This window comes from Clarias gariepinus, chromosome 16 (assembly GCF_024256425.1).
Source record: "Clarias gariepinus isolate MV-2021 ecotype Netherlands chromosome 16, CGAR_prim_01v2, whole genome shotgun sequence".
In the NCBI taxonomy this organism is placed as follows: Eukaryota; Metazoa; Chordata; class Actinopteri; order Siluriformes; family Clariidae; genus Clarias; species Clarias gariepinus.
In genome coordinates this window covers 13496702-13509574 of record NC_071115.1, presented here as the reverse complement: position 1 = coordinate 13509574, position 12873 = coordinate 13496702, and the positions used below count along the sequence as shown (strand labels likewise).

Here is a 12873-nt window from a genome sequence, read left to right as displayed (position 1 = left end):
ACAGCAATGAAATGATAGTATGTCATCGAGGACTTTGTTGGCAAAGACCTAGAAGACATAAGTGGTGAGGGCATATGCAATCTTATAAAGTATTCATAATGCATTTCCCGAATATTCATAATTCTTTCCTGATTATATATTAAATCTGTATTTGTTTCTGAAATCCAGTGTAGTGGCGACTGCTCCCCTGTAGCTGGCAGCAATCGCAATGAGTTGCTATATTTGACAGGGACCTTGATACATGGGCAAATATCATCATCTATCTTCTTCACGAAGCTGAACCCTACTTAGGATAATGAGGTGAACGTTTTGATGAAATTGTGCCATAGTGCATCCTGGATGCAATCCGTCCTCTGTCTCTTTGCATGACAGTGGATATACTTGTATCCAAGAATCCAGAGGCAGAGTGCCAAACAAATGCTCAGTGGCTAAATCCCTTGGCTGTGCTAAACACCTACACTCTATCTCTACCCTGTGAAAAAGGATGTTAGGTTGTGATTAAACCAGCTCTCAATGTGGTGGAAAGACACTGCAGAAGAAAAAGCAGCTGTAGGATGAAGTAACCCACACTGTCAGATCCCTTTAGGTCCAGGAGATCACAGGATTATGGAGAATAGGTCCAGTTCTATAGCATCAGAAGGTGATCATGTGAACGACAAAACAAAAAAAATCCATATTGATCTCCAAATAGTAGCAAAATGGGAAGAGTTCATTCCTTAACATTCCCCAGGCTGAGAGGGCAGGCATTCATGTCTTGTAATAAGCACATGTAGGGCACTACAAAGATCTTAAGGCCAAATACCAATCCTTTGTATTAATCAAACTAAAAACGACTGCTGCAGATACTGTATTTTATTCATCACTGCATTTTCATGTGTGTTTGGATAAGTGTAACAACTGGCATAGAGATCTGAACCCTTGCAATACAGTACAAGCACATGCTTTGTTCCATGTGCTCAGGAAAACTGTCTAATTAAATGAACCCTAGTGTTTTCCTCTCTCTCTCTCTCTCTCTCTCTCTTTCTCTCTCTCTCTCACTGAAGAGTTTTTGAAAGGACAATGACCAGGGAGCTATAATAACAAGCTAGCACACTGTGTCTCTTTCACTCTGTGTCTATTTGCAGCAATATGTGATTTGATCAGTGATTTAAAACCGCCGTTTGCACCCAGCATACAACGTGTAAAAGAGAATGCATATTCTCTATGAAGTTTATTCCTTTCACTTCAGCTGACACATTTGTTTGTCTACCTTCGCACAGAATCTTCAATGATAGTTTATTTACCTGGACTAGTCACAGCAGTGTTTCTCCATATTCTCTGTAGGATGATCAAAAACTACCTTAAGGCAATATGTGATCATACCACCATTTTATACCACTCAGTCCTTTTTATCCTCCACGGCAGGCCCACTCTGTAGTTCTCCTACGAGCAAGCAGTGCACAAGCAATGGGATCCCTGGGATATGCTTAGTACAATCAATTGCTCGGAGATGCTCCTAATAGTAACACTTTACCATTTGAGGCTTTGCTGCTGTTGGTCCAGGATCTACTTCTGATGTAATTGGTTCTGTTGGAAGGCAGCAATATCAAGTTCAACTTACAGATCATGCTCCATTTTCTGATGTTCCTTCATCGGTATCTATTATTACAACATTCCTTCATCATGCAAAACCAAAAGACCAAATGAAACTAAGGATGTTTAACATCAACCCAAAAGCAATCATTTTATGATTCATGAAAAATCAGGGTTTAAAACAGGAGAACAAAAATAGTACTATAAGTGATGTAAAGTATTACTATGAATATGGATATCATTGTTTAACATGGATTACATTCATTGTCTTGTTACAATGGTGCCTGTCAACAGGTGGAATATTTTAGGTAGCAAGTGAACAGTCAGTCCTCAAAGTCAATGTATTGTAAGCAGGAAAATAGGCAAGCATTACGATCTAAGTGGCTTTGACGAAATTGTGATAACTGGATGACTGTCAATATAATGGATCTACCAAAAGTGGTCAGAGGATGGGCAATCTGTGAACTGGTGACAGGATCATGGCCAGCCAGAGCTTTCTGATGTGCATGGGAAGCAAAGGCTAACCAGTCTAGTCTGATTCCACAGAAGAGCTACTGCAACACAATTTAATGAAATACTTAATTCTGGATTATGACTGGATATGTCACAATGCATAGTGCTATTTCACAATTTAGCAAGTCCTGCTCACTTCCAAAATACCCTGTAATGGGCATCTGAGAATCAGACGTGGACCATGGAGCAATGAAGGAGGAGGCATGGTCTGATGAATCACACTTTACTTTAGTGTCTATGTGTGTCACTTCTTCAGGCTGTACTGTATGTGTGTCGCTTACCTGAAGAGAAGATTCCACCAGGATGCTCTAAAGAAGTAAGGCAAGCCAGCAGGGGCAGTTTGATGCTCTGCTCTTTGGTTCCGCTGTGGATCTTTGAGTCTGGGGATTTTAATCTTATAGTACTTTGACATGTACTTCTTACCTAATCATTGCTTCACACCCTGTACAGTACACACCTTTAAAGCACATTAATATCAATGTCGTCTTCTATCTGGACAATGTGCCCTGACAGAATTTTTTCAGCAATGGTTTAAGAATCATGACAAAGAGTTCTAGGTGTAGATTTGTCCTTTCAATTTCCCCAGATCTCATTTTGATCAATCTGGTCATTTAATTATTAAATTGGAGAGATATAATGTGTTATATATGTGTATATATGTTTACAAAATTCTGTTTTATTCCCACCTCAGGAAACATATTTTAGACTTTTGGTGTTTTAACTTTTAACCCGAGCCTACATCCATATCTAAAGGCCTGTTATCAGTGCAGGTTGAATCTATGAATGTGAAAAATCCGGGTCACCATGGTGGCAGTGAGGAGGAGGGGTTGCCATGGAAACTGTGCCTGTGAGAGGAGGGGAGTGCAGCAGTCTTAAGCCTTTTCTGCATGAACCACCTGCATCTACATTAGCTCCTTCTAGGAATATACATAGAGGTCTTCTGTTCCATGATACTCTTCATGTTTCATTTTAGTGGACTTTGTAAAACATAGTGTTGAATGAAATAATGGGACACATATTCACTAGTTTATACGCTGTTTATAAAATGTAAGGATAGACATGAGCTGTATGCTAATATGCCACATACAAGCTCACTTTTTACTTTGACATTGTATTATTTGAAAATTTAATAGAATACCACTGTACATCTTTACCACTTTGTTTGAAGGCATTGATTATACACATTTTATTGCACTTAACATTGCCTAGCCTTTAAGTGGTTATGGCCTGATTCTGCACATTTCTTTTTCATCTTATCCCCAGACAGCAAAAATTATGAGAACGATGAGAAATACTGCACGTTACTATAATCCACACACATTAGAACAGCTGGCCATGTCCGCAAACAGCATTCCAACAAATGCAATATTGTGTGTGTGCTGTGTGTAACACTTTACTCTGTCATAAATGTACTAAGATAGCAAATGAAATTGTGAGAAAAATGTATAAGTTGTAAAGCAATATTTAAGTTAACTGATCAGGGGGATGGTGTTGTAGCAGTGACATTCCTCTAGGCTCTAGATGTCATGTCTTCAACTCAACACGTGATGTCGCTGCTCTCAATGTGCCTTCTAAGGAAGATGCACATCATGCCAAAATGGGTCAGTGTGTCTCCTACACTGGTGTAGTGTCGACTGCTGCAGTGATTTCATTCATCTCATCTGATTATTTTACTCCTAACATAAATTTGACCTGAATATCCTGAATCAAAAAACAAAATTTTCTGTGCATGTTATTGATCTTTTTTTTTATTTTTTATAATGTAACCCAATGCTTGTACAATAAACAATAAACCTCTTTACAATCTGGTTTATTCAAATACAATTATGCATAAACATACTTTATTGAAAAATGTTCTGCTGTTTACTGGCAACAGAAAACCACGCAAGCGAACCATAAAAGGCCCCAATCCTTGTGAAATTCCCTTAACTCTAGCAAACTTGTGTGATTTCAAAAGACCTTAGTATGTTGAAATATTATACGCCATAATATTTTGTGACAAAACAGAACTTGCCAGTCAAGTCTAAGTAAGATTTTGCCCTTTTTTTTGCCGTTTTTTATTTTCAAAAGCTGCAACTTGATTGCTCTAAAAACGCAAAGGATCGATCAATTAAATCATGTCTCATGTTTATTTAGTTTATTTCTGCACTTTCTGTCGATCACTTCTGAATGGCATGTCCTAAATAATGCATCGCAGATGTTTGCTTTAAACAAACTAGAAGGGTTTTTGATGGAGCCTCTTGTGTAGTCTTGAAAAGCTGATGAATAGCTTGAGTTGTAGCTCTAAACACATATTTTCAGCAAGTCAAACAAAGCCAGTGCGATGAATAGCAGTAGTCTAATCTGCATGGCTTTGGACTGTGGAAGGAAACTGGAGTACCTGGAGGAAACCCACCAAGCATGGAGAGAACATTTACACTCCATGCACACAGCCCAGAGTCAACAGTGCTAAGTGCCTTGGCAGGTAGATTAACTAAAATAAATGAGCAATTACGTTTTTATATGTCTGTGTGTGTGTGTGTGTGTATATATATATATATATATATACACACACACACACACACATATGACTTTCTTGCTAATTCCATGATGTATTCCTATTCATGTTCTTGAATAGACTATGAAAGCTCTTACTTAAACATGAATGAATGAAAAACAAATCTGTGAACATTCTGTTTGTTCAAGTTGCAGCGTTATGTTATATGACCATTAGGTGCATTAAGACAACAGTCTGTGCAGCACGGCTAACACGCTGCATGTGAAACCCGCACGAGGAAAAAGTGATGGCAGCAGTGATGCCATGCGCGAGAGGAGGGGCGGGGCTGCGAGCCGAGCTGTGAGCGCTCGCGGGGAAACCGACAGGCTGAAAACGGCTCGTGGACACAATGGACTCGCCAGCGGACGGAGTTTAACACACCGGACCTTTAATGAACACGAAAAAACAGGTGAGTGCGCGTAGTGACGGCCGATGGCGTGTTTTTTTTTCGTCCTCGTTTCTATCTTCGATCGAAAAACAGAACCGTTATTTTGGGCGACAGAAGATGCAGGAAGCGACGTAAGCGAGACAAAGGCTACATGCAGAAGCGGATAGTAACACACTAAATCGCTTGTCAGCACGTGCAGGGCGTTGTGTTTTGGGCAAATTGCAATTTTGCATTAAAAGAAAAAAGAAATGTCCGTGTTATTTGAACATGCGGTTTAGTGCGGTAGTACTGCGGGTTGGGATGGAGCCTATGGGGGCCTCGCTGTTCCGCAGGGTCCTACTGTCGTGTTTTGACAGCCTTCCTGTTCGCTGACACCCGCAGATTAATCGCCTGCTACTGCTTTAGATATTTATTGCATCAACCTAACCATGCGATTTTATAACGTATAAGTATATTCGGGATGCCGTGATTCGGGGAACTAAAGCCTAACCTGCTTAGATCAAATTAATGGCATCAGTCACAGGCAGGGTTTATAACAAAGCCTACTGCACCATGCCAGGATATACTGGAGCAGGCTCTACGAGTGCATTCGGATTTATTTTTCCTTCAGCCCTAAGAAAGCTTATTATCCAAGCCTATTAATGTTTGAATCAAGATCAGACCTATAACATGTTGTATAGAATATTGCATTCTGATTGCATTGCAGTTATGGGTCCCATAAACAAATCACCTGAAATCAACAGCAAACCTTGTTTTAATGTTACGTAACTGGCATGCATATAAAAACCATTTCTAAGCGTCCATCAAACAGGGGCAGACCTTAAATGTACAGATACCCTAGGCCCGTGTTCAAGCCTGTCATACCTTCTCACTGGGTAATGGTCAGAGGGATAGCAGAGTCCTGAAATATGTGCTTTCTTCAGCCTGATCATAAAAAATTAACTGAATAACAGGGATGTTTTTGGGGCTTGTTAATTTTCACACAAGTTGACTCTAGCTCCAAGCCTAGCCATTTTTACATGGGAAAAAAATGCTTTTATCTAGCGCTTTAGAGGGTTATGGTCTGCTGAGAGAAGGGTTTAAAGGTTAAAAGAGGTAAAAGAGGACTGCTTGTTAAAAAAGGTTCCAAGCAGAATCCTTTTATGGAACTTATAACCTAGACCCATTCAAATAACACTTGTCAATGCGAGTCTTTTCGAAAAATATCTCTTCATATGATTGAGCTGCGCGAATTGTTCAAATTTGCAGTTGGGACACCACATGTCTGAATTGTCTGCCAGTCATTATCTGTTTACGTCCATATTTGTGAAAGGTTCTTGTGTGTCTTAGCCTTTTTTGCATGTTTCATAATACTGATATTGGTCAATGGTTTGTCTTTGCTTCATGTTTGCTGCTGCTGTGGCCATTACTGATGGGGTTCCACCTCTAGGGGAGAAAAAGGGACGAGGCTATGCGGTTTCAACTACTTTTTACCTCGATTTGATTAACCATGATGAAGACTGAACCCCCATCTGCAACCAGTGGCACCACAAGTACTTCGCTTGGTGCTCGGAGCGCATCGCCACACAGGAACGCGTATGAGGCAGGAATCCAGACACTTAAGCCAGTCAAAGAGCCTGATGCTGCAAATGGTGAGGAGGGCAAAGAGGGGAAGATACGACCTCTTGGACGGGGTCGCAGGTATGGCTCCAACGTCCATCGCATCAAGAACATGTTCATGCAGATGAACTCCCCTGGGGAGGAAGAGGATCCGTTAAAAATGAAAGACCAGACGGTGCGGCTCTCCCTGCCAAGAGCTAGCAGTCTTAATGAGAATGTAGACCATAGCGCCCTTCTCAAGCTTGGCGGTACCGTTTCTGAGCGCGTGAGTCGCTTCGACGGGAAGCCTGATGGCGGAGGTTCCCGTGGACCTTCCTCTGGCTTCTCTAAACTGCAGGAGACACGCAAGATTTTTGAGCAGCGCCATCTTCAGGAGAAGCAGGCTGCCACGAACCGCATCCTCTTGAAGAAAGAGCGCGCTTCAGGCTTCCAGGACAGCCGCCTGGACGTGGTTGTACGTTTCAACGGCAGCACAGAAGCCCTAGACAGACTTGATGCGGAAGATGGGCCTGTAGAAGCAGTGTCACCCACTGTCAGCCAGCTGAGCGCCGTGTTTGAGAAAGCAGAATTGAGGAACAACCTCCATCGGCCGCCTTCAACTTCACTTCTAACCTCTCGGCCCAAAATCATCGCCAAAAAAGTGCAAACATTCCCTCAAAGTGGAAGCCAAGAAAATGAATCACAGGCTAAGGAACAAGAAGGAGCTCCTAGAAGTCCACGGCGAACAGGATCTCAAGCTAATACAACAAGCAACAAGCCATCAACAAACGAGGGGTCTGCAGAGGCAAACAAAAAGCAGTCAAATGAACTCCAAGGTTCTGCAGGAACCAATACAGAGACGGAATCCAAACCTGCAGAGCAGGATGCTGCTAGCAGCCAGGAAGCAGGCAGCAGATTGGTACATGCGGAGGTTCACGCTTCTCTCGAGAACGGGCAGACTGAAAACAGTCACGATGCTGCCAAGGAGAGCGATGAGCACAGGCTGAACGAAGGCGACACCTCCACTCAAGGTGAAGAGGCAGCAGAGGAGGAGCACCTAAAGGAGGATTATTCAGAAGCTGACCTGATAGACATCAGTGCCTACAGTGGTATAGGTGAGGACTCTGGTGGGAGTCAGCTGGATGAAGATGAAGAAGCTGATGATGACGAAGCTTATGAACCGGAATCTAGCTGCGCAGAGATCCAGGGACTGCCGACTGAGGATGATCCTCCAGCCAGTAGGAAGATCCGTTTCAGCACTGGCCCTATTAAGGTAAGCGTTTAAAAAGTGACTAAAGTGATTTTTAATAGTCGACCATTAATTTAAAAAAAATAAAACATTTGAGGGCATTATAATATATTACTAGCAGAAGATAGAAGGACATGCTGCTTACATCAGTAGATTTTATGCTCAGAATATATTGCAATATCTTTTGCGAGATTTTGATAAACTGTAGTGCCGAGCTGCTTGACAGATCATTCTTAGTATTTTGAGTTAACTATGCACAGTATGTTTTTTTTTATGTATTATTCACATGTCAATTAAACAGGGTACTCCTGGGAATTATTGTTACTCCTATGGTATTAACGCCAGTGTGGATGACAGTTTTTAATTTAGACAAGGAATGTCGAAGGTTAACTACCAGACACTGCTATTACTTTAACTCTCATATAAATCACTTTCGTAAATGCGTAGATCATTTAAAGGACGCATTGGCCCTATGTCAAGCAGGTAGCCATTTCAACAGTCTAGCTGTTTGGCAGCAGGCGCGGTTTCTTCTGCAGGCTGAGCAGTTTGTGCCCTCTTCATTTGCATTTTTACAGAGCACTTCTATATGGTTCAGCCACTTCCTGAAAGAACTAAGTTTAATCAGGTGCTTGCTTATAGTCATATGCTTGCATGCTTCTGCGGTGACCATCACGTCGACGTTTGCGCCTTCAAGAATATTTCTACATCTCCAGTGTGACAAATGTCACAATTTACTTGCTTACTATTCAGTGAATCAGAATCTGAAAGCAGCATATAACAATTTCCTTTAAATGGAATAAATATAGTATGTAATATTTATATAAAATCATTTTAAGGGACTGACTGGTTACTGATGTTCAAATTTCTCTTGGTTAAAAATTCTGTTCTGTCATCAAGTGCTGTCTGGTATTAGTTCAGTCACTCGTGAAATCTGTAGTGGCACTTCATGATTTTACTGCCCCGAAGCAATGTGCTCTTATAGGACACTGAGCCAGCAATTTAGAATCAGCGAATATGCAGATGTGTCCTGTTTAGCTGATCTTTGGCACCTACTCATGACTTTTTCTTTTCTTTGTACAAATACATGATTATACATCATACATCACGCCATTGGTGCCTAGCCGACTGTATATACCATAGCTCCTTACTGAGGGGGATGGGAGGACATGAATAGAATATGAGAGACCTTCTGTAAAGATCATTAAAACAGGTATATTTCTATATATATATATATATATATATTTAGGCATTTAGCAGACACTCTTATCCAGAGTGACTTACATTTTTATCTCATTCTACATCTGAGCAGTTGAGGGTTAAGGGCCTTGCTCAAGGGCCCAACAGTGGCAACTTGGTGGTTGTGGGGTTTGAACCTGGGATCTTCCGAACCGTAGTCCAATGCCTTAACCACTGAGCTACCCCTGGCCCAGGTGTGTATATATAAATATATGGTGTATTTTGCAGAAAGTGTCAGGCAATAAAAAAAGCTGTATTCAACACTGAACCTGCCTGACCTGATATTTTCTAGACGGAGAGACTCAAAATTTACTTTTTTAATATCTAAGGTAAATTCTGCAGCCTTGAATCCATATACAGTACTGGTTGTCTTTATCTCTAGTGTTTCTCCTGTTAAACAACAGTTATACTCTGAAAGTGTAACATGAACATGTTGGAAAAAAAAGTAAATTCAAAGTGTTCATTTGGCAAATGGTTTTAACCAAGCATCTTACAGTTGAGCTGAGCAGATGAGGGTTAAGGCCAATGCTTAAGGCTCTAGTAAGGTAGTGTCGGGAGTCGAACTTACCTATGTCGAACAAGGAATGGAATTTGCTACTCAGATCTCAGTTTATTTTTAGCAAAATCGGTAACCGTTCCATAATCGATGAGTGGTTTGAGTAAACCAATCAATGATCATTTAATAATCGTTTTAAACGCACAGTACAATGCTACTTAAACTCGTTGTGTTTCCTGTAAAGCCATCCCACCACCATTCACTGTTACTACACCTAGAGTACATTAGATTCACATACATACTGTAAACAAAGATGATTAGCATAAGCATCTGTTACAGAATATAATTTTTATCATTTTTCCTAAAACTAAAATGCTGTCACATAGAATTTTTCAGGGAAATTGTATAACAGGTTACTGTGAGATACATCATCTGCTATTTTTCACAACCGTGTTGTGGGCAGTGTTATCGGCATTATAAACATTCGCATGCGCAGTTGCCTGGGTGACATTGCCATTTTTAATTATGAATCACATCACGAAATCAACAGTCATTGACTATAATTGATGATTCTCCCATCAGTAGTGCTATGACTTAAAAATGTTTATTTTTTGAAATTACAGTAACATGCTGCATAATATCTATACCGGCCAATTGCATGTACTATACGTCTGTGGTCTTATAAGGTTACAATACAGTTCCAAAATCTCAATCAGTTAATGGGACTACACTTGTACAGTATGTCACAAAAGAATCATGATTCTTAGCTGGTTTATAACACAATCTCTGGTGTCCACACCATGTCTACATTCTATTTCACAGAAAGTTCTGTCCACATTAAGTGATTGATGACTCTGTTTTATTGCTCTGGGATACTTTTTTACATTCCAAACACATTCTGTCAGATCATGGTCATTTTTGCACCTCAAGACTTCAGTCATGTTTACTCAGTCAATCGTCCCTTCCTGGGGTCATCTAACACATTTTTTAAGCGAGCTGTAATGGACAGGCTCTTAATATGGAGTCAGGGATTCTCCAAAGGATACGTGATGAAGGCAAGTCATCTTGTTTAAAACAATATTAATTCATGCTACAATGATATGTGTAAGAAAAATTTATCCTGTTTATATTATTTTAGCTGAAAGCGTATTATTTTTATTATGTGTGCGCCCAATGTGTTTGTATATTCTGCTCTCAGTGATGTCACAGTGATAATGTAAAAAGATGCCAAAAATAAAAATGCCACAAAACGTTTCATCCATTCATTCACTTATAGGCGATGGATTATTCCCATGAATGCATGGCGGCCTCCAAGCTGAAAGCAGTTTGTATGTGGTGCTTAGCGATGCCAGGCTCCTAGTATGTAGGCAGAATACACGCATTGTGTCAACTTATTGACATAGAGAATATCATTGAAAGGGTTTTGTCTCTGGACTAGTGAATAAAAGCTTACAGTACTTTAAACACCATACACTTCGATTTTGGGCTACTAGTGCTGCAGCAGTTTCATAAACGCTGCCATACTACCATTGTGACTACTATATGAGGTACTTTTAAATTATACCCAGACTGTTCACTGTGTACCATTTAAGCACCAACAATTTTCTTTGTGACTTGTTTTGCTTTGCAAAGTAATTATAGGCTGCAAGAACCTTCTTCACAGTGAAGTTTTCCTTCACATATCCACAGCATTAAACACTGTAAGGCAACTAAAAAATAAACGTTTAAATAGCAGGAAAGGGCAATTTCTCCCAGCGCTAGCCCGTTGTTAGCTCTTCCTTTTATGTCGTCCTCTGTCATTCCGTTTGTTCCTCCCTCCTCCCCTTGTTGTTCATCTCCCATCTGTAAACTTTGCAGCCTTGCAGATAACGCTGCAGCAGATTACAGTACTGCTACTAACAAACTGCACGTTCTAGACTGAAAGAATGAGAACAAAAACGAAATGCATTTACAGTTTTTCTTATGGCATTGTTGTTGGTTTTTTTTTTACCTTGTCTTTTTATTTTTTTAAGGTAGCAAACATCCATGTGGGGTCTGCATGTGTGTACATGCCCAACTTTGTGGCTGGCCTTATTATTAAGTGCTTCCTGATTCCAGGCAGCTTTGGGCGGCCCCTCTTATCCTTTCAAACACAGGAAGAGGTCCAGCAGTTGCATGGAAGGAGGTGGCCAGCTTCATTGAGCTAGAGATACTTGTCCTTTTGTGCTAGTCAGAGACCCATATGGCATTTTCTTTGTTCTATAAATGTAATGCCTGGGTTCTGCTTTGAAAGTACTCGCCTTTGTAGACTCACATTCTATAGAGTAAAAGGTCAAATGGTGTAATGTGTGAACAAGAACGATCAAGGCAGTCACAGAATGGGGAGAGAAATTGATTCTCTGCATCTGTACATAAGCTTCAGTTCGAAAAGACCAATATTGGAGAACATCAGTATTGGATTGCGTGAGCTTATATAGTCAACACAGCTCATGCTAACGCTGCTGCTTTTATAGTGTTAACATTCTTCTAAAAGAAAACTTAAAAATAAAGTTTTTTAGGTGTTTAGTAACTCTAGGTAATATACTGTTAATTTAAATTTTTTACACTTGGCTGCGAAGTGACAGTCTAAAACACAGTAGTCAGTGCAGTATGCAGCGCACCGCTAAGCTAATATTGTTAATATTTTACTCAGAAATGCACCAACCTAGCATCTCTCAGAGATCTTCTGTCTCTTAAAGCACAAACAAAACCAACACTAGCAAAAGTTTTGTATTTTTTTTTTTTTTTTTTGGTATTTTTATTATCATTTTTTAATGAAGGCTGGGAAGAGCTAATCACTCGAAACAAACAGCTAAACATTTAGCTTCTTAACTAAGACAAATCCTCTACCACAAATCCCTTCCCTCTAAAACACTAGCGATAAGTGATACCAAAGCAGTCACTGCTTTTAACAAGGTCAATCTCTGTAAAAACTTTATGAAACAACTTGGCTAGCTACTTTGTTGATTAGCTCATTAGCACTGTAAGCTAGCTACACAAACAAATGAGAGCCACCCACAACTCACTAGTAAACATCTTCTGCAGCTTTACAGCTGTGTAATGTCATGTTCCATAACATAATCAGCGTTAATCTAATCAATCCAATCATGCATTTGTGACATCTCTACAAAAGAGATTGGTTTAACTTCCTGATATACTTATTTCATTGCTTATCTTCTCTTCAGTCTACCATACATTTCCCTTTTGTCTCACATGTTATGTCATTAAAAAGAGAATTACAACATGCAGGGACCCCTAACTCCAACCCCCATCACCCGACACACCTA

The 12873-nt window shown here is 40.2% G+C and overlaps 1 protein-coding gene across 1 annotated transcript in view; it reads left to right on the top strand.

Annotated features, from left to right (window-relative positions):
• The first annotated feature begins 4900 nt into the window (after nt 1-4900).
• The window catches only part of ppp1r9ba (protein phosphatase 1, regulatory subunit 9Ba), a 53195-nt gene continuing 45222 nt past the window's right edge, over nt 4901-12873 (top strand). The window contains exons 1-2 of the mRNA XM_053514863.1: nt 4901-5030; nt 6439-7860. Of these exons, the coding sequence (XP_053370838.1) occupies nt 6499-7860 (1362 nt within the window). The 5' untranslated portion in view covers nt 4901-5030; nt 6439-6498. The remainder of the gene's footprint in view (nt 5031-6438; nt 7861-12873) is intronic.